The sequence below is a fragment of the Drosophila ficusphila genome, unplaced genomic scaffold, assembly GCF_018152265.1.
Source record: "Drosophila ficusphila isolate 14025-0441.05 unplaced genomic scaffold, ASM1815226v1 contig_414, whole genome shotgun sequence".
Lineage (NCBI taxonomy): Eukaryota > Metazoa > Arthropoda > Insecta > Diptera > Drosophilidae > Drosophila > Drosophila ficusphila.
Window position 1 is genome coordinate 6,687,255 of NW_025064328.1, and position 21,786 is coordinate 6,709,040.

Consider the following 21,786-nt stretch of genomic DNA (forward strand, 5'->3'; position numbering starts at 1 on the left):
CTTTTCTTTTGTCTGCTACTCGCCGTAGATTTCATGTACCCTTTATTGTGTGGAGTAATGGGATTTGGCTTTCACACAAAACAGAATGGGAGTTGCCAAGGAAAACGAAACTCAGTTGTCATTGGAGCCAGGCCACAGAAATCTCAAGTAATTGGACAGAATAAGTTGAAGTACAAATTTGTAAACAAACAACTTTCTTTTAGGAAACACGAAACAGATATTTAAATATTTCAATCGTATACAAATATGGTGTACTTGTAACTGTAATAAAAATGGGTGTTTGAAAGTCTGAACAAAAAAACAAGCTGCCAGCATTTCTAGTTTTTATCTGCACTTGCATGGCCGCTCCTCATGCAACATTTATGAGCTTTTTGGGGCTCAACTGGCAGCAGTTTCCATGAATTCTGAGAACGCTGAAATGTGTGCAACATTTGCAGCTTACTACTTCTAAGGGACGTCTGTTTAAAAACATAACGCTAAGTGCAGAAGCCATTCGGATGCACAGTTTGCCTTAAGATTGACCTTTTAGCCAGTTAAAAGGATGAGAAGGGGTCTTTTCGCTTAACTTGGCTCAATTAACTCATTAAATTTGGCACTGTTTTTGCCTCGCTCAGGTCCAATTAGCGAACAATTAGGCCGTCTATGGGCAGATTTTTCATCAGCAAACCGTAATTTCTATCAATTATAAATGTAATTGGGCGAGTCAAAATAATGGTGTGAAAAGGGTTCGCCATTGAGTGGAAGTCTATTAAGTTTCGAAGCTTAATAAAATATTTAGAGCACAGAAACCACGAGAAACCGACATCATTTTTTGCCCTATCCTGTTTGGCTCATAAAATTTGGGTTTTGATAGAAAGTTTGGCCCAGAGAAACTTTTCGTGCGCAGATTATCGTAAAAGATTTTTGAGTTCCGTGACGCTGTATTGTTGGCTTGCCAAACTGTTGCATACTTTTAGGAAAAGTTGCGAAGGGCGAACATGTGTTAGCTGTGTCAACTTTTCCCTCCAACTTTCTCCATATTTGTAGCCATAACAGCGCTCTCCAAGAGAACATGTTTCTCGGAAATATGCATAAGCTCGAGACTTCAAAGGACCCGATGAAAATCCCCGTAAAGAAAACGCCAATCAAGTACACAGAAGTAAATAGTCCATTTATTTAGATGCTCAGATTTGCTGTTTTGTACAGAGAGTAAATCCATTTTCACATCGAGTTAGAATTTGAAGTTTATAGCTTTTGGGGTTTTCCTATGATTTTTCCTATGGGATGGGGCTCTCAGCGGTTCACATCGACGACATCCAACAGTTTAAAACGATTGACTAACCTAAGTTGCTTGCTTGCTCCGCTTGGTACTTGGTTTCGTTCTTTCATCGCACTCCTCGCTAAAATGTACAGTGGTAACTAACTAATCGCACTCGCAGATCTCCGTCACGGAAGTGGAATTCAATGAAAGTTCAGTCTCTTAAGATGCAGTTGCTGAGTTGCTGGGTTGCTGGGTGGCTGGGCTGAGTTCGCCTACTACACCGAGTTCTCCTCGAGTCCTTGCTGTAATTTCAGAACGATTAGTCAGGATCTGGACTGGTGACCTCCGCCTCCTTTGGGTCCCCCTCTCACCCTCATCAGGGGACTAATGGCCCGGGGCATTACGCTCAGGGTGCTGCCGGAACTCATGGCGTTCCCCGCCGAAATGGGCATCGTGTGGAGGGCGTTGTTCGATCCCCGGTGGAGCGACAGTGGGGCATGCTGACCCACCAACGTGGTGGTGGTGGCCGAGCTCACGCAGGACTCCCGCTTCCCGCGTCCATAGTAACTGGTGAGGGGTCTGCAACGGGGTGCGAGTCAAGAAATCCCGTCACTTCTTATCCCTAATTATGGCCTCCTTCCCCCCCCCTTTCCCCCATCCCCTTTCCTCCAAAGGAACACTTACCGCATGCTCTCGGCCCGCGGGGATCCGCCGCCTTTCGTGAAACTTTTCGTCGTGTAGCTGCCAAGTGGAAAGCGGATTACAGAGAGAGGAAAAGCGATTATAAATTGGGAGTAACTGTTTTCGGACTCTACAACTTAAATCCACTTTAAGTCAGGGAAATAAGTTGGTCAGCAATGTATCAATTCGTTTTTCTTAAAAAGAGTACAAAGACTAAATATGTCTTTAAGAATTTTATACAAAAAATAGTTAATTAAATAGTGTGTTTTGTTTTATGTACTAATAAAAATCAATAGCTTCAAAATGAATACAATGTTTTTCTAGAACTTAACATGCTTTTTACAAGTAAAAGAATAGGTTTTAACTTTGTTGCTCTCCTAATTTGAAATTCTTTTGTTACTTCAAGCTTACTTTGTTCAAACTTAGATGTTAAAAGTATTTACCGTCGGTTCTGGTTCAGCTGGATGGTGCGCGTGTCCCGCCACGTGGAAATGTGGTGTCTAAGTGCATTTCGCACCTCCGAGTTGAGGAAACAGTAGAACAGCGACACCGAGAAGCCCTGTGACACAAACATTCCTTTACAAAAAGCAGCAAAGAGTGGGCTTAGGTGGCTGAAACCCACCTGAGTGCTGAGCAAAACCGCCCGCAGAACGGCAAACATGTGACCCATTAAGCCAGATTCCGAGGGACCAGCCAGCACCACCAGATAGGTGATGCCGAAAAGGGGAATGAGCACCAACAGAGCCTTCGCTGCCTTTCGGTACTGACGAGTCTCCACTGTATTGGCCGAGCGCAGCTTTGTGATGAGAACCTGGAAGAGAAGTAACCCGATAGTCTTATCCACTTTTTTGGCAACTTGCACTGGGGAAAAGCTAGTAAACTAAGGGTTTTTATCTTTGAATCAAAGAAAACCTTGAACCAATCTTCCTTAAAGCCTTAAAATGTTGCGTAAGTATATATTTCTGTGACACAATAAAAAGGTTATTTTTACGACTTAGAAGGCAATAAAATGGTTCCTTTTAAGTACTTCTCTGGATCCATATGTATTGCTTTGTATACCAATTCTTACTGTGCAGACCCACACTCACCCACATGATGCGCAGCAGGAAGGTGAGATTGATGATTAGGACCGCACAGACGGGTCCCTGGTATATCCAATCCACATGGGTCTCCTGCATCCAGGGACAGTTGATTTCGTACTGTCAAAAAAGGAAGCGGAAAGGAAAGAAGAGAGGACTCAAGATTCCGCACCGAGGTAATCCCAAAGTGGACTCACCTTTTCCGGAGTGCTGTAGGTGACCGTCAGGCTTTTGGCCACCGCCCAGGTGATGACAAACAAGGCAGGACCACCTGTCAACAGGAGGTAGGAAGTAAGGACTTAATTGGCTGGCAGACAGCCAGGCGGAGTGGACTTACCCCAGCCAATGGAGGCGTAGATATTAAATCGCAGGTTGTCCCCCGAGAAGGTCTTGACCACCAGCATGTAGAGGTACAATCCCTCGACCAGCATCCAGAAGAAGTTCGTCAGGGTGAAGAAGTGAAAGAGGGTTATCAAGGCTATGCAGCTGCCCAAACCACTTCGGATGGAAATCTACGGAAAGTGTGGGGTAAGTAACTATTTTTTTAAGCCCGTCAGCAGTAAAGAGCTCCCCGTGAAGTACGATTTGATAATGCTGCAATCGCAATCGCAATTATCTGGCAGACATAATGCTCACCTGGACGGACAGCAAGAGTATCCAGAACAAAGCCGACATGATGTACGTGAAGAACAAATTGGCGTGAATGGTGTTGCGCAGGCAACGCAGCTCCCTGGGGTCACAAAGATACAAGGTTGGGGCATATTGTTAGCTGCGGGTCTGGCTAAAATAAATGCCAAGGAAGGTAGAGGAGGGGAGGGAGGATTGTTTGGAAGGAAATAAGGTCACCGGGCGATGGACTTACTTGAAGTAGGCGAAAACAATCAGCGCCAGCGAGAGCGATACCAGACTGAGGGTATATCCGATGTAGTAGATAATGGTGGGCAGCTCAACGATGACCTCGAACTCTGGCACGGATTCGGGGGCGGGCAGGTGGGCGCAGGCATCGTAGTTCGTGTACTTCTCCCACGTCCCATTCGCGTGGCAGAACCTCGTTGCATTCTCTGTTCAGAAGAGAGTTCAGAAAGGCATTGGCATTCGGAAGGGGAAAGGCACGCAGCGAAAATGTCAACAAATGTTTTAAAATAGACAGGGGACAATTAACTTTTGCGTTCCTCTGCATCGGAATTTTAATTGTAAGAGGACCACTGAGAATTTAAGTCAATTTTAAGATGCTTAAAGTAAGTATTTAAAATGAAATAGTACATCAAATATTTCACTTCATAATCTTACGCTTTGACTTTAATCTGTAGGCTCGGAAATCAATTTTAATTGGACATGGAATTAATTAAACCTTCTGTAACAAGATTTGACTTCTATTTGTTGGTGGTTGGTTGATAGCTTACAATTAAAACACCACATCATTATCTTACATTTGATTAAAGTGTTTGTTCTGATTGGTTGATTGGACATGAATTTAATTTATTAAAGACCTTAAGGGCATTGTTTGCCTTCGACTCTTTGATTGATAATAATTAATATAGTTGTGACTTTTGAATTGTTATTATATGTACTTATCAGAGAGCTATCAATTAGTTTCTTCAATTGATATTATATTGGTAGTTAATCTTCGATTTGTTTTAGTTTCATTTTTCTAATGTCCTTCTTGCAATCAAATTCCTTTAAGTGCAGAGAAAGGTCAAAGGGTGGCTGGTTCACTGTCACTCACTGCTGCTGTCGTAGTGAATTCCCTGCAGCTCGTCCATGCACTGGAGCACCGCCAGGGTTCCGCGGGCTGTCCTCGGCCAGCAGAGGATCGAGTCGAACTGGGTGAGACAGTGGTCACTGGAGTTGCCGTAGGTCGAGGCCTCGATGTGCTCCTGCACCAGGCACTGCAGCTCCACACTGTCGCCGATGCCATCCAGGTTGTGCAGCTCCAGGAGGGGATCACTCCCGCTGGCATTCGCCGAGTCCATGTGGCCGTGCTCGCTCATCCTACCACATTCCGTGTCCCAGCATCGCGGATACTAAAATAAAAGTGGTTTATGTTTTAAATGGTTTATGGGGAGTGTATAATAAAAACTAAACGGAATGGCAATGGTGTGTGAGATATTTCTGAACATAGAAGTAGTCATAAATATAAATATATAGTTTTAGTACTCATTTTTGAACATTGTACTACATAATTTAATTTGATTGCAGCGGATAAAGCTGCAGCCTTATTATTATTATTAATATTATTTTTATTATTGATTTTTGCTTGTTTTTTAATATTGATAAAATCTTTATTTACTCTAAGAAAATCAAGTTGTATAAAGATTAAATTCAAAATCCCCTTTAAGGAAAAGCACAAGATAGATTTTCATGTTAAAGTTGACATGAGTCACAAAAACTAAGACGTTTCCTAACGATTTGCCTTCCTATTGACAAAGTTCCTGCCACTCCCTTGCATTATTCGTTCAATAAGAAAGTTATAATTCCCCCAATTGTTAGGGAATTCCCCGGCGGTTGGCTAAGCCAAGCTGTGGGGCAAAGTTCAATTGGCAACCCTTCTGACCGCCGCACCACAGCCTGCGGCTTTTGGCCTGTGTGTGTTAATTGCATTGGCCATGTTTCAGCGACTGCGGGCCACGCCCACATTGCGGCTGGCTTAGAGGGCCGTAAATTCAGAGGGGAGACGGCTTTAAGTCGCTGGCCATTTCCAGGGAAATCAGGGTGGCTAGATAAGTAAATGCACAGGCCCACTTTCTGGTGCCTGGTGCCCACTTTCTGCCTGGTGCGTGGTGCCTGGTGCCATAAAAATTCATTAGTTTTGCCATCAAAGGCGGACGGAAGCGTCAGCAGATCGGAGGGATGGCACAGCCTTTTAGCCCTGTTTTGGGTACTGATATGCGGCCATAAAAAGCCAAAGTCAAAGGGCCCCCGTCTCGGTTGACGATGGCGATAGAAATTAGAAACGCTAACTTCCGGCCAGAGATCCTGGGTGTGGCCTCCTTGTTTTCGGTTGCTTCCGCCACAGAGACGAAATCTTGCCTTTATGTTCTGATAATAAATGGCATAAATGATGCATCGTTACATTAATGCATGATATAAAACAGGGCGGAAAATAAGACACACACACACACGGGATATTATATATGTAGATGGGTCTGTGTTCACAGTGAGCTTTAAAAGTTTGCTCTAAAATCAAAACGGAAGTGGTTAGTACCAAATACTTAATTTTGGAATGTTTTAAACAGGAAACCACACTATTCTCAGGGGAAATGCCAAAATACCAACGCTTTTATTCCATTTCGGATGAAATTGGCTTTCGTTAAGTGCCACCCAAGCCGAGCCAATTATTTTCTGTGGAATGTCCGATTTACTCGGACAAAACATTCCTCCGGCGATTTTCTAATTGGCCCAGGAATTTCCAGCCACAATCCATGAAATATTAAACCCGCAGGCAAATTGAAAAACCCGCCCCGTGGGACTTGGGTGCTCTACTTTTGGCTCCCACTGTGCCCACGTATTTGCCTTGTCCATTGTTGCTCCCTTTTTGTTTTTCTCGTAAATTAACGCAATGCATGTACATAAAACAAAAGCCTGGCTGATTATTACTGCACGGCACATGCCTGCACGACTTTTGCGGAGTTTTCCAAGGCTCTGGGACCTGGTTCATTAGCCGCCTGGTTACTTATAGCACATACGCACCGTTGCCCCCGCATTTTCCCCTTTTCCTCAAACAGATGAGTTAGCAAGACAGCAATGTACACCAGCCGCAGTTTTAAGTTTGAAAAGGGAAAAAATGGCAGAGACGCTCCTCTAATTACCCCATAAATAACGTCGGGCGAAATTAGCAGGCCTGAATTATGGCCTCGCCTGCTAATTGCATATTTGATTTCAATTCATGCGGCAGACAGGTCCCCAAAAACCCAAGAGGGGCTCATTTCGAATCGGTGTGCGAATGCAAATTCATTTTGACAGCTCGCATGGCCAAATCTCATTTACGGCCGGGCAAATTGACGAATGCCCGACCGGCGGGAAAACGGGCAAAACAAATTCAGCTCGGACGACTCAACGATGGCATAAAAAGGACATTACCAGAAATATGCGACGGCACAAGAAACGGGTCCAGAATCGGAATAGGAATCAGAAGGAGACGGAGACGGAGACGGACAAATCGCACATCGTTTCTTCTGCTCCTCTGGCTCCTCTCCACATGCTATTATAGAAGATTGTATCTAATCTCGTACGATTGCACACAATGGATTTGCCGAAGGCGACACAACAAAAAATGCTGGTTTGCTTGGGGGGATTGCCTGTGGGTTATTTTTACTTCTCCCTTTTTTCCTCGCCTATGTGAGGGAATCTGCAATTTCCGGCTGCTATAATGCTTATAAATGTTTGCTCGCAATTGCCGGGGATTTCTTTAGAGGATTGAAAAAATAAAAATAGTCCGAGTAGTGGCATTTAGCACTTATCCCATAAAGTATGCAGGCAAAAAAAAGCGTAATTCCCGTTTTTTCGAGCCATTAAAGGCTGAGTTTTTTTTTTAGCTCGTCGCCACAATTGCACGGGACATCGGTGAAAAGTGCTATTTTCGGTTCTCATTAATGTAGCTCATTAAATTTAATATGCATAAGCTGGCGTGGCAAAAAAGAGAAGCATTTTAAATTTATAAACACGCCACACAAGAGACCAGCAGCATACTACGTATTACGTATACGCCGCATGGACAAAGGAAGCCATGAATGCCAGCAGGCAGGCATAAGCGTATAGAAAGTTTGTAATTAAAATGCTCATTTAAGCGTGGTAGCTATGTACTCGATCGGGAATATAAAGAGGAATTTGCTTGGCAAACAAATATATTATATTCGATTCGAGAAACAGTTTGGAGAAAATGAATGGCTCCTTTATTCATCCGCCTTGGACACTTAAATTTTACGAGTGGGAATTATCCAAAGCTGCCCTCGGAAGGACAATAAGGAAGGGCCGGTCTAGACAAGCCAACATCATAATTTGCAGGCACGCACTGCCATTTCCATTGCCACTTTCACTTCCACTTCCACTTCCGCCTGTTCCTGATCTGCTGGCCACTTCCAGTTGCTTAAGTCAGCACATATCCTTTGAAAGGAGTGGAAGGGGGGAGGACTCCAGCGATTGCCAACAAGTGTTGGCTTTTATTGGCTGGCCTTTAACGGCTTTCGCTTGCCATCCGCTCATTGTCTTCGGCACGTGCAGGAACTTGCAGTTGGAGCTACGTGAGGGATCTCCGCTCGGCAGGATAGTCCGTGCATAAACATACACCCATAAAATCGGCCACAAAGGGAACGAACCTGGCAGCCAAATCTGTTATTTATTGGCCCAATAAAAATGCGGCTTAATGCATTACAAGTTGCCGAAATGTCGGCCAGATTTGCGAGAGATTTACTGATTTACTCAGCTCGCAGCGGAAGTCCATGGGCAACAAGTCCTTTCTGGTTATCAGTTGGTTTTAATTCAGTTTATGCCAACCCATTCCCTGCTGGGATGGGAAATTGCTGATTTCTGGCCGGAATTTTCCAATCGATACTGCAAACACACACGAAACAAAGCCTCCGCCGCCCCCTAAAACCCACATTTCTCCGCTTTTCAGCCGCAGAATTTTCGCTTTTGTAACCGCTTGCATTGTTTCCAACAGATGAGCGTGCGTATGCACTGGCTTTTTAATTAACCACAATTGGTTGCCCCCTGCCCCGCCCACAAATCGCCTACCTTCTTGGCCAACTAAGCTCGCTGCCGCAAAATGGGATTCCTCGCTCCACTCCCTGAATTTTTGCTCGGTATCCTTGGGGTTTCTTGTGCGTTGAACAATCACACTCGAGACTTTTCAACTGACCACAGAAGCCGCAGGGTCCGGGTCCTTTGTCCTTTCGGCCACTTACTTGACCCGGCTTAAATGCGTTTAACGCCTTCTAAGCTGCGAAATGATTATGTTTAAGCTGTTTTTGCCTGGACTGGTCGATTCTGCTAGTTGCCTTGGTTATTGACACACGCCCACTCTCACTTGGCCAGAAACTTTATTGTGTTCACATTTATATGCAGGATTACTGGTTATGGCCAAACTTGAACTTATTCCAAACACTAAGGGCCCTTGACTTTGCACAAACCCAACAACAATTTGTTATTCTCGTGCTTGCTAATTATAATTTATAATTTTGCCATTGCTCGTTTTTCAAAAATTACTTCCACTCTAACGGATTTGAACTGTCGAACCGCAAACTTTTTTTATTCGAAATTTCAAAACGAACCGCACTCGCACACATTCCGCTGATAACTGAAGCGAAACCCGAAGGATGTGTCTTAACAAGCCTCCGGTTCTTACCAAAAGGCGCCAATTTTGGAGTCCACAACGGGAAAGCTCCCGAAAGCTGCATTCCACAAGCTGTTGCCAAAGCTTTTCGCCGGGCAACAGGTGGAACCAGAGAGGGTGGAGTGGGGGGTGGTGGGGTAGGGTCCTCAAACAGGACACGATTCGATTGCAGTTCTAATGCCTGAAAATCTGCCTATTTGATTTATGCAAATATGTGCTGGGGCTCCATGTTTGCCCAGCATTTCGCTGGCTGTTTGTTTAGGAAATGCGGAAAAGGGATACTCGGGATTAGGAGTGAGGTGTATCCGTTGTACGGATTCGAAACTCCTCGCAGGTCCTTTGAAGTCGCAGGTCCTGATTTAATTGTGAGTTGCGAAAGTACGCACGAGACACCTCGCACGTGGCCTAATCAAATTAAACTCAAGTGGCAGGGAAACGGGGCCCGACAGTTATTGAAATATCAATATGGGGGCAGGCCTACGGCGAACGATTCCGATTCCCGGAAAATGTCGGAAATTAAATTGTAGAGGAAACAAAGGCAACATTTTTATGCACAAGCTTTTCAGCCGTCTGCTGGATTTTTTACTACAATGATAAACATTTAGACGGATGCCCCGGCTGCTGGGGGCTGCTTGGAATGCTCGTGACACATGAGGGTTGTCTGCTGTTGGCTGGGTGGGAGGACATAGAGTCCTCTTTTTAGGGGGTGGCCACATCCTTATCCAAACTGTTTGATTTTCAAACAAATGCTAATGTCAACTGCCACTCAGGAGCATTTAAATTCCAATTTAAAAATGCTTTCTCTCCGTGCCAAAAGCAAAGACATGTTCGTTGTCCCGCATTTCGTACCTCTCCCTCTCGCTTGTTTCTCTGTTCTCTGTCTCTCTTTCTCCGATTCTCTGTGTGTATCTCTTCTGCTCCGCTGGCGATTCTCCAGTTCCAGTTCCCCGCACGCATTAAAGCGTTCGTCCTGTCTCATGCATATTTAATGTCACACGCATTTCAAGAGATTTTCTCCTTTTTTCTCACTTGTCTTAAATGCTTGTCACACCACCAACCACCTGGAAGTTTTTTAATTCGTTTATGGTAGAACTCAGGCAGTGGGGTGAATACATCAGCCTGGTTGCATCCATTATGTTACTGCTGCACTTTTAATCAACCTGATAGGCTCGAGGAAATGGAAAAACTTAATTCAATCAGTGGTAATAAGCTAGTTTTGATTCGTTGGGGATTAAGCAGTCGCCTTACTTCCACTTAAATAATGTACTTTCGCAGCATTTAAGCCCACCTCGAGCACAAAGGAGCTCTGTTGAAATCGTTTTATGCCCAAAAAGCCATCAGCTTAGTGGTTAGCAGCATAAGGAGCAAATCACTGAGCAGAAGACAAAACAAGTCCACAAAAGAGAAACTCGCACGCAATTACACTGGGGGAATTTTATTGCCATTTTAATGTTTGAATAAAAAGTATTCAAGTTGTAAAGAAAAATAATATATACTGGTTAAAATATTTGTAGTTAATAAGTCAAATGTATTTATTTTATTAGTAAAAGTTAAGTTTGAAAAAGGAATATTTTTATTTTAAGGTATCCACAGCTTCATTTTACGATCCTCGGTTCGTTCGATGATTTCCTGCCTAGCCTCCTCGAGATTTCTGATCCTCTGGTTGATGCTGACTATCTCATCCTTAATGAACTGGTTTTCCGGCTGCTTCTTCTGTGCCAGAATTAAGGACTTCCGGGCTCGATGGTGATCCCCCAAGGAGACCAAGGCTCGTCCCTCCTGAAAAAGCGCCCTCCAAGAAGGATTGTTCCTTGTTAGACGGCGAATATCCTTCATCACGACGCAGGCACACTTCGGTTTGTTCATGTTATTGTAGCAGATCATTAGACCTTGGGAAATGTTTATCAGCAGTTCGGTTTGCTGTTGCTCCTCCTCGGAATTCGTTATTCGGCAAGATTTTAAGGAGTTGATTCCCTTTTGAAAAGTGGAAACTGCATTTGGGTAACGCAAGCGCTTCACCCAAATCTTGGCTTCCTGATAAAAGTCCTTTGCCTTGGGATAAACGACATAGAACTTATCGAGCTCCTCTTCGGGTAACTCATCTTTCACTATTGGAAAGTAGTCGATGACCTCCACCTGGAACAGGGCATTCCTCTTGGGATTTCGAGAGAGACATTTCAGCACTTTGTTCGATATGATGAAGTCAGCCTGTTCGTAAGGACGCATAGTGCGAACAGCAGCCTCCAGTCCTTGGAGCACCATGTCCTTGCCAGTCTCAAATTTGCATAGTTCTGAGGCTTCGAAAGCATCTTTCTCGCCTTCCCAGTAGCCCCTGTATCTAATGGATACTCGGGCTTTATCCGGCACTGGATCTCTTTCCTCGTGTCCTTCACGAACAACTCTCTTATAGATGTGTGCATCGATGCGATTCATTTCCCCACGAAGCTTGTCGAAGGATCCCATCCAGGGAGACGGGACGTTCTCATAGTCTTCATCCCCACCGATGTATTTCTGCTGTGATATGTCCCACATTTTCTCGGCTAGCTGCTTCAGTTCTTCCAAACAAAAATTATTTATTTACACAATAGTTTTTTAGTGCAACCACAAAAAAACAGGCAGCTCTTGAAGTTTGACACAAAGGGCAAAGACTACCGAGTGGCAATCTAAATGTATTCCTTATTAAATCATTTTAATTGCGGAAACACTGTATTTTTTGGGTAGGTTCAAGATATTTCCTATGTAACCAATTAGTAATGTGAAGATGAATCATTATCAGACGTTCACATTCGACGAGTTATAACTTCAAACTGAGCTGAGTAAATTTAATGCTGACACCACAAAACTGAGCCCTTCGCTAAAAGTACTTCAGTCTGGTTTTGTTTTGAGTCCATATGTTTATGTTGATCAGATTTCTTGTGTATTTATTTGAAAGTGTTTATGTGGGCACAGTGTGTTTTCGATAAGAACATCTGTGCAGTACGAGATATGCAGGTAATAATTCCTTTTCAGGTAGATCCAGGAGCCAGGTCAAAATAAATTCATAGGTACATATACTTTTGGGTTTTTCACAAATGTTGGTTGGTTTTCTCGCAGTGTGCACACGCACGTCAGTTGGTGGATTGAGCTGCCGACAATTACTTAGCTGGCATCTTCAACACTTCGGTGCCATGGGGGCATCGTCTTTCAGCATTCTCATTAATTACACGCCGCACTAATTAGCCTGTAACGGAATAGCGAAAGGATTATCTCCTTCGTTCCCACCTGGATGGATGCCTTCGCAGTGAGTCACTCGGCTTTATCCCGCTTTAATCGTCCGTTTGTATTACTTTTGCCCGATTTGCGGCAGCTTCTGGTATTTCCCCAAAATTTATTGTCACGCACGAGCTGCTGGCAGAATAATCGAGTGGAATCGCGTCCAGTCATCAGTCAACCAACCTTTGTGCGTCGCTGGGGTTTGCTCCCCAGCCTTCGGCAGACGCATTGAACCAACAAAAAACGGCAAACGACCCGACTTCATTACAGGCCCATTAAAATCGGTCCAAATTCGGCTATATAAAGCGGCTGGCGGCGGGCTAGAAAAATTTTATTCTTTTTGCAGCGCCGCAGTGGCGATTAATCACTAAATTATAAACATGCAAAAATCGATCGTTTGTTTTGGCTTTCTGCTCTTTTTGCTGGAATGTTCGCAAGCGGCATTTAACTGCTCTGCGCCGCCGAATTTCAATAATTTTGTAAGTGGAACAAATGGGAAGAAGGTGAATGAAGTATAATAGCTCACCTTTTCAGGACATTAACACTTGCTGTCGAACTCCGGAGTTGGATATGGGTGACGTGCCCCAGAAGTGCCACAAACATGTGAGTGGCTTAAAGTCAGCGAACTCTAAGTATCCCAGCTTTGCCCACCTGGTAAGTTATTTAATTTTTAAAGTAATATATGTTTATTATTTCTTGCCTTTTCAGTGCTATCCTGATTGCATTTATCGCGAGACAGGAGCTTTGGTCAATGGAAAAATAAGAATGGAGAGGGTAAAGCAGTATTTGGAACAACATGTTCATCGGCGGGACCAGGATATTGTTACCAATATAGTCCGATCCTTTGAGTCCTGCCTGTCCAACAGTGCGTATGATTAATGATAGTTCGGCCTTAACAAATTATAGTTTCACTGCTTTCTTCCAGTTAAGGGTCACATGCAGTCATTGGGCATTGAGTCCTACAAAGTCCTGCCGCACGGCTGTTCACCTTTCGCCGGGATAATATATAGTTGCGTGAATGCCGAGACCTTTCTTAATTGCCCTCCGAAAATGTGGAAAAACGAGAGACCCTGCAATTTGGCCAAGGAATTCGCAGAGCAGTGCAACCCTCTTCCACATGTTCCGCTCCCCAGCAGTTGATTTCAAATAAAGATCTTTTAATGTATTTTTTGAAAAGCATGTAGCATATGTATATTAAGCTAAGAGCTACAAGATAAAGGGACTTCCATCTTCAACTGCATTTACCAACTGAAAATTTCCTGTAAAAAAAAAAAATTACAAAAAATTCACAATGCTTTTTAGCCAAGCCTATTGATATTGTGGGAGTGATATCAATAATTCTTGTGTTAAAATGTAAACAACCATTTAAAGTAAAAGTATTGTACATTAAATTTAATCTGCTGTCCGCTTTTTGAATATCATTATTATCCGACCTCGGAATGCTCACCATTAGCCAGCAAATTGACCATGACAACTGAGTGCGATTACTTTCCATCTGCTCCCATTGCGCTTTATGATCAGTCAAAGTTCGATGTTCGATTGGGCAACAGTTGTCGATTAACCTGCCATGAACCAGTTAACCTTTGTCATTTGCCTTTTGCTCTGCTCGGCGGCTCAGGCTGCCTTCCAGGACTTTGTGATAGGACCTGAGGTAAATAATTGTTGAAATGCAAATTAAAGTGGATATCAAATGGTATGTTAGTCGTATGAAGGTGAAAACGAGATGGTTTCAGCCGGGCATGAATTAGATGACGAGGTTATGAGTGAGGAGATCATGGTTTCCCTCCAAGATGTGCAGCAGGATGGAGTTGTGGACACCAATCTGCTGATGAAAGCTCTAATGCAACATGCCAAACGTTTGGGCATGAGTTTGGATGAATTGGGTAAGCAAAAACCCGTAAGGATTTCAAAATATTAATATGGTAACCATTTTTATAGCAAATGTAAACATTGAAGCCGAGGAAGATGAATCTATGAACCAACTGGGCTGTTCATCTGGCCAAGAAGTAATGGGGTACGAAGAGAAACCCACCTGGCGGGATCTGATTTTTGGATAAGCCCAATAAATATTGTAAAACAGCGATCAAAGCAGCTGGAAATATGTGATTTATTTCATTTGATTGGGCTAACCAGTTGGCTAGGCGTCGCAGCGAATGTTGTATTCCCTGGCTGTATTGCACCCGGGGGTGTTGCTCCAAACATGTTCCGGGCAATTCCTGTAGAAGTACCGATGGGAACACAGTCCGTACATCAGAGCCATCGAGGAACACTTTCCGGTTATGGGCACTCGACGGCGCTTCAGGGCTTTGATCATGGACTGCTCCTCAGCAGCGCAGCTCTTGAAGCCATCCACATAGACCTGGAAGAACTCGTCGGTCTCCAGAATGGTGTGCATCATCTTCTCAATGTTTGGCATCACCAGACGAGTGCCGTTTATGGCACCAGCTGCTCGGAAAATGCACTCAAAGCTGCACTGTAATATCGGGTTAAATAAACTTATAATCTTAAGTAAATTCACGGACTTACAGGTGAAATGTGAACCCCATTGAGCAGGTACTGACCGCATTTGGAGTTGAAACTGGTGAAGTTCAGAGGGGGCAGCTTGCAACAGTTTCTCAAGCTCTGGAAAATATGTATTATTTTATAGTACCTATCCTATTTTATAATTTGATAACTCACAGTCACATCTGGCCGATGGTCGCAAGATTTATCTACAGCTGCATTAGCTGAGACGAATAATAGAAGCCAAGTCAGCAGTTGAAGCATTTCGATGTACTTCTACTGTTCGTACAGCTTGAAACATCCCATATATACACCTCCAACCGGATGTCCGAAATGACTTTCGGTTCGGCCCATTTACTTAACACTCCCCATCAAGAGTTTATTATGCTCACTTAAACTTTTATTTCCGTCTACGACATTAGATTAAACGATTGTTGTAACCACGTGATGCCTTCGAACTCTGACAGTTCAGGTTTTGCAAACGAGCCTTTTCGCAGGTTTCAGTTCCGGACCAACTGGATGACGGGCAATGGTTGAACACATGTTTCCGGGCACAAACGCCGTAGAGAACCGCGATCGGAGAGCACTGATCGGTTTTACGGGGCTTTCTCTCCCTCATGATCTCCTTGACAGTTTCCGTACAGCTCAGCAAGCCATTCAAGTAGGCATCCTGAAACTCCGGGTTCGGACCAACCAGTCTCTCCAGCATCAGTTTGGTGTTGTGAGGATGAATAGCTGAATCCACGAGGGTGTTTGTAACATTGAAGATGCATTCATAGAGGCACTACAAAAAATAAACGGGTTAGGGTATACACAACTTCTTACATAAAATTCAAACTTACTGGAGAAATTCTTGGAGCACCAGCTGGCATATACCTGCCACATTGATTTTGGAATTCTTCAAACATAAATTTGGGATAGGCACAGCAGTTCTTTAGGGCCTGAAATGGAAACAATTAAATATATTAATCGATTCATAACTCGGTTTTGGGAAAACTCACACTTAAATCCTGACGTAGGTTGCAGTCCACATCCGTGGGATCGCTCGCAACCATCACCACAAAACAGCAGATCAGCAGAGCTTTATTCCCGGCCATTATTTCAGTCAGTCTGAGCTTGGCCCAGTAGTAACCGCTTAATTTATAACTCCAGTTCCATGGGACTTTCCACCACACAAATTATTAATCGAGCGCAACAAAAACACTTTTAGTGCGGGTCTCGTGAGGTGAAATGTGCAGTCATCGTGATCCGCAGTTGGATTTCCAGGGGAACAAAGTCCAACGATATGTCCGATTGGAGGCTCGTCCAAAGCCAGACAATTGCAATTATCCCGTTTGAATTGGATCAGCTTAAATGCAATCACCTGAACGATTAAATGCTTAAGCACCAGAGAGAAAACCAAACATAATCTCTAGGTGTAAACAACGGATGTATACTGATGTACACCTAGAAATCAGACAGGAACTTTGAGATTATCAGACTTAAGAAACTGGTCAGGAGTAGGCGTAGTTCCTCCGCAACTGTGACTTCGCACCCATTATCCGTGGATTCCGACTTGTCCCTGATTCCATCCGATTTCTCGTCCAGTTTGTTGGTGCAACTGGCCAACACTCTTTTCAGATTATTGCACTCCCTCTCCTCCATCCAGTTTTCACTGGGACAATTGGCGGTTAGATATATCATCGTACACTTGGCATGGATCATCGCGTAGGGTAAACATGTGGAGGAATCTATTCCCCTTTGACCAGTCATTTGATTGGAGTAGAGCAACAGAAAGTCGGAGTGCCTGGAGCCGAGGGCATCGCAGATTTCGTGGGCTGCCTTCAAAGCGTTTCCATATTGGTAATATCCATTCAGGGGACTATACAAACTGGTGACCATTAAATAAAACTCCGGCTTTTTGACTCTATTGTCCTGATCGAGGAGGTCCCAGTGTTTATATAGACATTCGTAGCGACACTTCAAATATTTTATTACAATTCTAGTTCAGTTTTTTATGGTAGTACTACTTACAGGTCCATAATCGTCCCAGAAGGGCGTACAATTGCTGCCCACGAATAGGAATTTGTCAAGGAAAGACTTTCCACAACAGTAGACCAATCGTTGGGTGTTCAGAAGATCCACACATTTTTGCATTTCCACCTCATCACTGGAGGCACTATAAACAATCAAGGGGAGCCATAGGCAGCTCACTAACAGCAGCAAGCCAGAAGACATATTTTAGCAAAAATAGATATGCCAAACTAAGTAATTTTGCTGAAAGTATACATGGAATTAAAAAAAAAGAATTTAATTTTTTCTATCAAATGAAGTTAGGTACTAAGCTAGTGCCAAACGACATCAATGGGTTAATTTTTGTGTTTTGATCATCTTTTCCATGTTATCTCTCTGCTGGTGGCACGCTAACATATTTTTCAAAAGTCGAGTTGTTTTATTCGGCTCTGAAAGCTTTAGCTATGCAGACAGGGCGTATACTTGTTGCTTTGGTTTTTCTAGGATTTGTTGTTCCCTTCGAGGCTGCCAAGTGCAACGCAGCTCCAAAATCTGTGCAGGTTAGTAGGTGAGAAAATCTCTTTTAAACTTATTTATAAAGAAATAATGAATTTCCAAAAGAATGTACACGTTTGTTGTTCAGCACCGATGCCAAATTGGGGAGTTTACAATAGCGAGTGCCATAAATCGGGACCTCAGGCCACTGTAAGTTTTTAAAACTAGAAATCTAATTTTATTTAGTAATTTAATAATTTTTCTTAAAGTGCCGCCTCGCTTGCATCTTTAATGTGAGCTCAGCTCTGCAGGGAACTCGATTGATTCAAGCCAAAGTTCGACCCATGTTGCAACGGGCTTTTTCCAGTGAACCTGTCATCGATGTCTATGAGTCGAATTTTGCCAAGTGTTCCTCGCTAGTTAGAGCCAAGTACCAGGAGCTAACTCCAATAAGCCGGCAAAGTGATGCCTGCGATAGACACGCCCTCTTCTATAGCCTCTGTGCCTATGCTCGCTTGATTTTCACCTGTCCGGATAAAATGTGGCAGCGGAATAATAAGATGTGCCAAGAGGCAAAGTCCTATGCAAAAAACTGTCCGTGGCCAGCTTTGAAAATGTTTATGAAAGCCACATAAATAAAGCATCTACAAATAAAAGGAATACCACTTTTCACAGCTTTTCAGTTTTATTTTTTAGGGGTTGCGTGATCGTGTCGAGAACATTGTATTGGCATTGTGATTTATAACCGCCGCAGTTCCCTTTCCGTCCATCCAACTCAGCGATGTAATAACGATTGGGTAATGCCTCATATCGTGAGGTAGTGGGACTAAACATTATATGGACCAAAGTTCCCAATACACCATTGAGATCTCCCAGTTGGTAGCTATTCGCCTCGCAAATAAGTCTCAATAAACAGCGATCACCTGTTCCTAATCCGTGCCTAAAAATATATTTTAAACGTTAAAAAAAAATAATGAATGAGTTAGAACTACTTGCATTTCGAAACGATGACTAAGGATTTCATAAAACTTAGAGCGTGAGAGTAGGGATCTCTTCTCAAGACTTCTGGGTACGGGATCTCCCATTCCATCAATTGGAAATCCCTGAAAGAAGTCCTTGTAGTCATCATCGCCTTCCTCCTCTGGTGGAGGCTTCGGTTTTGGCTTATGCTTTTTTTTGTGTTTATGTTTCGGTTTGTTTTTGGATGGTTTGCCAGCAGATCCAGGTTTTGGTTTAGTTTTCTTCTTTTTCTTATTGTGATGGTGTTTATGTTTGTGCCCCGAATGTTGATCATCATCGTAGTAGTCATCATAAACAAAATCATCAAACTGATGGTGGCCATGGTGATTACTCAGTAAACTATCATCATTAGTGCCGTTGCCGTGTCGCTGGATGGGAAAATTTTAAAATAAAATCAATTACAATTTTGGGAAAATATCTTACCAAAAATGGTGGCTTCTTTTTCCAAGTTCTGGGCAAATCGTAGGAAGCTTCAAAGTTGTAGGACAAAAAAACCTCTTTGTTGGGTAAATCCAATGGCAAGGCGATAGCCACAAAAAGCTAAGTAAACCAATCAAAATAATAAATGTTTCTGGTACTAAACCTAAATAATCAAAACAAAAACTCACAGAAGAAGCTCCTCCGGTACTCCAAACAAACTTTGCCTGCAGAGTCTGAAAAAGCCCAAAAACCAACAGGATTGGAAGGGTTCTATACCCAACCATCTTGTCTAACTGCCCTCATTGAACTGAAAAGTGAGCCTTAAAAGTCTGAAGAGAAAACCTTTTACTAGAACAGCTAGAAGTGATGATCCAATTAAGAATTTCTAGTTTCTAGCAGCGAAAGTTGCTAATTGAAAAGCCAGTAAGGCAAATCAGGTCAAACTAAAATCGTTTTATATTTTATTGCTTTCAATGTGTTTTAGAATTTCTTCAAAGGGTTGTGAAATCAGATCTAGAATACTTTCTCCACAGCCAGGTTCATAGAAATGGCAATGGTCATTCCAACCGTCGTGCTCCGCTTGGTAATAACGCAGGGGCAAGTCTTCAGATTCCGATGTGCTGGGACTTTATGGGATAAAAAGATAAAAAACATTCGAAAAAATAATTTATATTTTGAATACCTGAACAAAACATGAACTAGGCTGCCGAGAACGCCATTGAATTCATCCAATTGAGCAGCACTTGTCTCACAAATCAGACGTAGCAGACAAGCTTCGCCTTGAAAACCACTCCTAAAATTTAATTTTATCAATAACATACAATTTGTGTGGATAAAACCTTTACCCACCTCTTGAACTTATCTATGAATATGTGATAGATATTCGAGCGGGTGAGCAGAGATCGAATCTGGCGACCTTTGGTGGGTATTTCAGTGGTTTCCTCCACTTCCTCCTGTTCTTCTCTACCCGCCTCGATCTCCTCCACAGTGCAATTTTGGCACCCAGTGGCCAACTTTCGAGATGACTCCGCATCCGTCTCCGTATCCGTATCTTCCACAACTTCCTCCGATTCTATGGGACCGTTTTGCTGGAACAAGAACCTTGGGTAAATAGCAAAACAATACCCTTATTCTGGATGAAATGTTAACTGTGCCACAAAAGCGTGTTAATTGTCAACAAATGTGGCGTTTTATAGGCGCAAACAAACCGAAAATGAAACTTACAAATATTGTCCATTTCTCCCAGTTGGCGGGTAAATTGTAGTTGGCCTCAAAATTGTAGGAGACAAATACATTTCGATGGGGCAACTCGAGCGGAACGGCGATTGCGGCAAAGATCTAAAGTTGGTGTGACTCAGAAGTGATTTTTGGTGGACTTGTTTAGAAGAACTTACACCGTGGGTGCTGGCAGCTGTGAAAGCCACAAAGGAGTTGGTCAAGTCCAGGTAGACAAGTAAAAGGAAAACCAGGCCGAGCAAGTGTGTAGTGAAATTCATTTTCTTTAACCAGAGAGCTACTTTAGACCTCCACGATGTTCAGGCGGCAACTGGATTGCAATTGAAGCCGGGCACTCGCAACAAGTGCGTGGCAGCCGTTAAAAGCAAGTGACTGCTAATTAGATAGGCAAACCCCCCAGAAAGATGCTTTTGGGTTCTCTTAGGTACTTCAGTTTATTTTCACCTGCGTCGACTTAAAATATCGCTTAAAGCCTGTTCAAGTGGCACAGAAATCAGATCCAAGATGTTTTCCTTACAGTTTTTGGCATAAGCAGAGCAATCCTGATGCTCTCGACCATCCCATTCGGCTTGGTAATACACATGCGGCAAATGCTCTTCCTTGGAGCTGCTGGGACTGCGAAATATAATAAGTTACATAGTCCATAAGATTAAATAATCCAACTGACCTGAATATAATGTGTACTAGGCTTCCCAAAAATCCATTAACATCGCCCAGTTGAGAGGCATTTGAATCGCATATAAGGCGCAGTAAACAGGCTTCAGCTGGAAATCCTGATCTAAAAGGAGATTGATTACTTATATTGTTACATATTTCTTTAATTTACCAGCAATAAAACCCACCTCCTTAACTTATCCCTCAACATGGCATAAAAAACCGAGCGACTCATTAGAGTTAAGGCTCGCTTTTCACGCGATGCAGCTTCTGTTGAAGAATTTTTTAAGTTGGTGCTATTTTCCATTATTTTCCAATCCGTGCAGTTCATACAATTCCGACCATTTGCATCTCGTCCCGTGGTCGGATATGTCAGATAACTATCCTCGAAGTCTTGACCCATCTTTAAATAACAAGGAAAAACACATTTAAACAAAAGACTCAAGAAACAAACTTCACTGGGGAACGCACCAAAATCGGAGGATATTTGTACACGTGCTCCGGTTGATAGTAATTGAACTCGTAATTGTAGGACAAAAAAACATTGCGATGCGGCAAGCCAATGGGCACCGATATGGCCATGAATATCTGGAAGTCAAAAACCGTTTTACAGACAAAGCTCAAAAGCACTTGAGTCAAAATTACCCCGTACTCGGAGTTTGTGGTGAAGAGAAACGTGGAGTTCGCAAGATTCAAATTTATTATTATGGCACACAAATAATAAAAAGGCTTTAACATTAAAGTTTTGTACATGGTATAAAAAATATCCAATAGCAACCAATATCCGATGTACGATTGACAGCGTTTAAAAACCAACTGGCGGCCGCTTTTGAGAAAAGTCGGCAAGAAAGGTGCCTTTTCAAGAAGCTGTTAATTAAAACCCC

The 21,786-nt window shown here is 43.1% G+C and overlaps 11 protein-coding genes and 1 long non-coding RNA gene across 16 annotated transcripts; 4 read left to right on the forward strand and 8 right to left on the reverse strand.

Moving 5' to 3' along the window:
• Positions 1-1,156: 1,156 nt before the first annotated feature.
• Positions 1,157-9,273, reverse strand: LOC108101451 (diuretic hormone receptor). Of its 3 annotated transcripts, XM_017205790.1 has the most exons (12): positions 8,734-9,273; positions 4,727-5,024; positions 3,863-4,061; positions 3,637-3,730; positions 3,338-3,512; positions 3,198-3,271; positions 3,010-3,120; positions 2,544-2,732; positions 2,365-2,480; positions 1,925-1,981; positions 1,612-1,819; positions 1,157-1,542 (listed from the first exon to the last, which is right to left on the reverse strand). In XM_017205790.1, the coding sequence occupies exons 2-12, from the start codon at positions 4,989-4,991 to the stop codon at positions 1,516-1,518; spliced, it is 1,515 nt and encodes a 504-aa protein (XP_017061279.1). In that variant the 5' UTR covers positions 4,992-5,024; positions 8,734-9,273; the 3' UTR covers positions 1,157-1,515. The 3 variants fall into 3 exon arrangements, with proteins under 3 accessions (XP_017061279.1, XP_017061280.1, XP_017061278.1); XM_017205791.1 differs by lacking the exon at positions 1,612-1,819; XM_017205789.1 differs by having other exon boundaries at positions 1,157-1,819.
• A 1,636-nt stretch (positions 9,274-10,909) lies between these two features.
• LOC108101447 (inactive peptidyl-prolyl cis-trans isomerase shutdown) lies at positions 10,910-11,863 on the reverse strand. Its single transcript, XM_017205784.1, has one exon. It carries the CDS (start codon positions 11,861-11,863, stop codon positions 10,910-10,912), a length of 954 nt encoding a protein of 317 aa, XP_017061273.1.
• A 630-nt stretch (positions 11,864-12,493) lies between these two features.
• LOC108101473 lies at positions 12,494-13,742 on the forward strand. Its single transcript, XM_017205819.1, has 5 exons — positions 12,494-12,611; positions 12,678-13,062; positions 13,118-13,237; positions 13,292-13,448; positions 13,509-13,742. Exons 2-5 carry the CDS (start codon positions 12,964-12,966, stop codon positions 13,721-13,723), a joined length of 591 nt encoding a protein of 196 aa, XP_017061308.1. The 5' UTR covers positions 12,494-12,611; positions 12,678-12,963; the 3' UTR covers positions 13,724-13,742.
• A 384-nt stretch (positions 13,743-14,126) lies between these two features.
• On the forward strand, positions 14,127-14,640 carry LOC108101446. The gene is made up of 3 exons (XM_017205783.1): positions 14,127-14,234; positions 14,286-14,466; positions 14,522-14,640. The coding sequence occupies exons 1-3, from the start codon at positions 14,151-14,153 to the stop codon at positions 14,638-14,640; spliced, it is 384 nt and encodes a 127-aa protein (XP_017061272.1). The 5' UTR covers positions 14,127-14,150.
• A 32-nt stretch (positions 14,641-14,672) lies between these two features.
• LOC108101476 lies at positions 14,673-15,349 on the reverse strand. Its single transcript, XM_017205822.1, has 3 exons — positions 15,263-15,349; positions 15,110-15,205; positions 14,673-15,056 (listed from the first exon to the last, which is right to left on the reverse strand). The coding sequence occupies exons 1-3, from the start codon at positions 15,347-15,349 to the stop codon at positions 14,721-14,723; spliced, it is 519 nt and encodes a 172-aa protein (XP_017061311.1). The 3' UTR covers positions 14,673-14,720.
• Positions 15,350-15,438: 89 nt separating this feature from the next.
• LOC108101613 lies at positions 15,439-16,379 on the reverse strand. Its single transcript, XM_017206028.2, has 3 exons — positions 16,087-16,379; positions 15,928-16,026; positions 15,439-15,869 (listed from the first exon to the last, which is right to left on the reverse strand). The coding sequence occupies exons 1-3, from the start codon at positions 16,180-16,182 to the stop codon at positions 15,504-15,506; spliced, it is 561 nt and encodes a 186-aa protein (XP_017061517.1). The 5' UTR covers positions 16,183-16,379; the 3' UTR covers positions 15,439-15,503.
• Positions 16,380-16,495: 116 nt separating this feature from the next.
• On the reverse strand, positions 16,496-17,302 carry LOC108101612. Its single transcript, XM_017206026.2, has 2 exons — positions 17,099-17,302; positions 16,496-17,044 (listed from the first exon to the last, which is right to left on the reverse strand). The coding sequence occupies exons 1-2, from the start codon at positions 17,300-17,302 to the stop codon at positions 16,532-16,534; spliced, it is 717 nt and encodes a 238-aa protein (XP_017061515.1). The 3' UTR covers positions 16,496-16,531.
• Positions 17,281-18,246, forward strand: LOC108101614. Its single transcript, XM_017206029.1, has 4 exons — positions 17,281-17,332; positions 17,507-17,637; positions 17,699-17,782; positions 17,842-18,246. The coding sequence occupies exons 2-4, from the start codon at positions 17,542-17,544 to the stop codon at positions 18,205-18,207; spliced, it is 546 nt and encodes a 181-aa protein (XP_017061518.1). The 5' UTR covers positions 17,281-17,332; positions 17,507-17,541; the 3' UTR covers positions 18,208-18,246.
• LOC108101611 lies at positions 18,242-19,296 on the reverse strand. Its single transcript, XM_017206025.1, has 4 exons — positions 19,201-19,296; positions 19,016-19,132; positions 18,569-18,960; positions 18,242-18,512 (listed from the first exon to the last, which is right to left on the reverse strand). The coding sequence occupies exons 1-4, from the start codon at positions 19,294-19,296 to the stop codon at positions 18,242-18,244; spliced, it is 876 nt and encodes a 291-aa protein (XP_017061514.1).
• Positions 19,297-19,466: 170 nt separating this feature from the next.
• Positions 19,467-20,524, reverse strand: LOC108101463. Its single transcript, XM_017205808.2, has 5 exons — positions 20,407-20,524; positions 20,237-20,350; positions 19,862-20,100; positions 19,695-19,805; positions 19,467-19,638 (listed from the first exon to the last, which is right to left on the reverse strand). The coding sequence occupies exons 1-5, from the start codon at positions 20,506-20,508 to the stop codon at positions 19,467-19,469; spliced, it is 738 nt and encodes a 245-aa protein (XP_017061297.1). The 5' UTR covers positions 20,509-20,524.
• Positions 20,344-20,744, forward strand: LOC108101464. Its single transcript, XR_001772090.2, has 2 exons — positions 20,344-20,457; positions 20,522-20,744. It is a non-coding gene; the product is annotated as an uncharacterized LOC108101464 (long non-coding RNA).
• On the reverse strand, positions 20,689-21,709 carry LOC108101462. Of its 3 annotated transcripts, XM_017205806.2 has the most exons (5): positions 21,548-21,709; positions 21,374-21,490; positions 21,091-21,305; positions 20,916-21,026; positions 20,689-20,863 (listed from the first exon to the last, which is right to left on the reverse strand). In XM_017205806.2, the coding sequence occupies exons 1-5, from the start codon at positions 21,653-21,655 to the stop codon at positions 20,689-20,691; spliced, it is 726 nt and encodes a 241-aa protein (XP_017061295.1). In that variant the 5' UTR covers positions 21,656-21,709. The 3 variants fall into 3 exon arrangements, with proteins under 3 accessions (XP_017061295.1, XP_017061294.1, XP_017061296.1); XM_017205805.2 differs by having other exon boundaries at positions 21,374-21,709; XM_017205807.1 differs by lacking the exon at positions 20,689-20,863 and having other exon boundaries at positions 20,997-21,021; positions 21,374-21,709.
• Between the last annotated feature and the right edge of the window lie 77 nt (positions 21,710-21,786).

Coding starts and splice junctions, on each gene's coding strand:
- LOC108101463 (XM_017205808.2), bottom strand. CDS start 20,508: ATGAATTTCACTACACACTTGCTCGGCCTGGTTTTCCTTTTACTTGTC. Junction 20,351..20,406: donor CAGCTGCCAGCACCCACGGT/GTAAGTTCTTCT, acceptor CACCAACTTTAG/ATCTTTGCCGCAATCGCCGT. Junction 19,806..19,861: donor TTCATAGATAAGTTCAAGAG/GTGGGTAAAGGT, acceptor ATTAAATTTTAG/GAGTGGTTTTCAAGGCGAAG.
- LOC108101473 (XM_017205819.1), top strand. CDS start 12,964: ATGCAAAAATCGATCGTTTGTTTTGGCTTTCTGCTCTTTTTGCTGGAA. Junction 13,063..13,117: donor CGCCGAATTTCAATAATTTT/GTAAGTGGAACA, acceptor TCACCTTTTCAG/GACATTAACACTTGCTGTCG. Junction 13,238..13,291: donor ATCCCAGCTTTGCCCACCTG/GTAAGTTATTTA, acceptor TTGCCTTTTCAG/TGCTATCCTGATTGCATTTA.
- LOC108101447 (XM_017205784.1), bottom strand. CDS start 11,863: ATGTGGGACATATCACAGCAGAAATACATCGGTGGGGATGAAGACTAT.
- LOC108101614 (XM_017206029.1), top strand. CDS start 17,542: ATGCAGACAGGGCGTATACTTGTTGCTTTGGTTTTTCTAGGATTTGTT. Junction 17,638..17,698: donor CAGCTCCAAAATCTGTGCAG/GTTAGTAGGTGA, acceptor AATTTCCAAAAG/AATGTACACGTTTGTTGTTC. Junction 17,783..17,841: donor AATCGGGACCTCAGGCCACT/GTAAGTTTTTAA, acceptor TTTTTCTTAAAG/TGCCGCCTCGCTTGCATCTT.
- LOC108101613 (XM_017206028.2), bottom strand. CDS start 16,182: ATGGCCGGGAATAAAGCTCTGCTGATCTGCTGTTTTGTGGTGATGGTT. Junction 16,027..16,086: donor ACCTACGTCAGGATTTAAGT/GTGAGTTTTCCC, acceptor TTTCCATTTCAG/GCCCTAAAGAACTGCTGTGC. Junction 15,870..15,927: donor GTGCTCCAAGAATTTCTCCA/GTAAGTTTGAAT, acceptor TATTTTTTGTAG/TGCCTCTATGAATGCATCTT.
- LOC108101446 (XM_017205783.1), top strand. CDS start 14,151: ATGAACCAGTTAACCTTTGTCATTTGCCTTTTGCTCTGCTCGGCGGCT. Junction 14,235..14,285: donor ACTTTGTGATAGGACCTGAG/GTAAATAATTGT, acceptor ATGGTATGTTAG/TCGTATGAAGGTGAAAACGA. Junction 14,467..14,521: donor CATGAGTTTGGATGAATTGG/GTAAGCAAAAAC, acceptor CCATTTTTATAG/CAAATGTAAACATTGAAGCC.
- LOC108101476 (XM_017205822.1), bottom strand. CDS start 15,349: ATGCTTCAACTGCTGACTTGGCTTCTATTATTCGTCTCAGCTAATGCA. Junction 15,206..15,262: donor ACCATCGGCCAGATGTGACT/GTGAGTTATCAA, acceptor CATATTTTCCAG/AGCTTGAGAAACTGTTGCAA. Junction 15,057..15,109: donor ATGGGGTTCACATTTCACCT/GTAAGTCCGTGA, acceptor CCGATATTACAG/TGCAGCTTTGAGTGCATTTT.
- LOC108101611 (XM_017206025.1), bottom strand. CDS start 19,296: ATGGTTGGGTATAGAACCCTTCCAATCCTGTTGGTTTTTGGGCTTTTT. Junction 19,133..19,200: donor GTACCGGAGGAGCTTCTTCT/GTGAGTTTTTGT, acceptor TGGTTTACTTAG/CTTTTTGTGGCTATCGCCTT. Junction 18,513..18,568: donor CTTAGTCATCGTTTCGAAAT/GCAAGTAGTTCT, acceptor ATATATTTTTAG/GCACGGATTAGGAACAGGTG.
- LOC108101451 (XM_017205789.1), bottom strand. CDS start 4,991: ATGAGCGAGCACGGCCACATGGACTCGGCGAATGCCAGCGGGAGTGAT. Junction 4,062..4,726: donor AATTCACTACGACAGCAGCA/GTGAGTGACAGT, acceptor TCTTCTGAACAG/AGAATGCAACGAGGTTCTGC. Junction 1,820..1,924: donor CCGCGGGCCGAGAGCATGCG/GTAAGTGTTCCT, acceptor ACCCCGTTGCAG/ACCCCTCACCAGTTACTATG.
- LOC108101462 (XM_017205805.2), bottom strand. CDS start 21,655: ATGTACAAAACTTTAATGTTAAAGCCTTTTTATTATTTGTGTGCCATA. Junction 21,027..21,090: donor TTGAGGGATAAGTTAAGGAG/GTGGGTTTTATT, acceptor ATCTCCTTTTAG/ATCAGGATTTCCAGCTGAAG. Junction 20,864..20,915: donor CTAGTACACATTATATTCAG/GTCAGTTGGATT, acceptor TATATTTCGCAG/TCCCAGCAGCTCCAAGGAAG.
- LOC108101612 (XM_017206026.2), bottom strand. CDS start 17,302: ATGTCTTCTGGCTTGCTGCTGTTAGTGAGCTGCCTATGGCTCCCCTTG. Junction 17,045..17,098: donor TCTGGGACGATTATGGACCT/GTAAGTAGTACT, acceptor AAATATTTGAAG/TGTCGCTACGAATGTCTATA.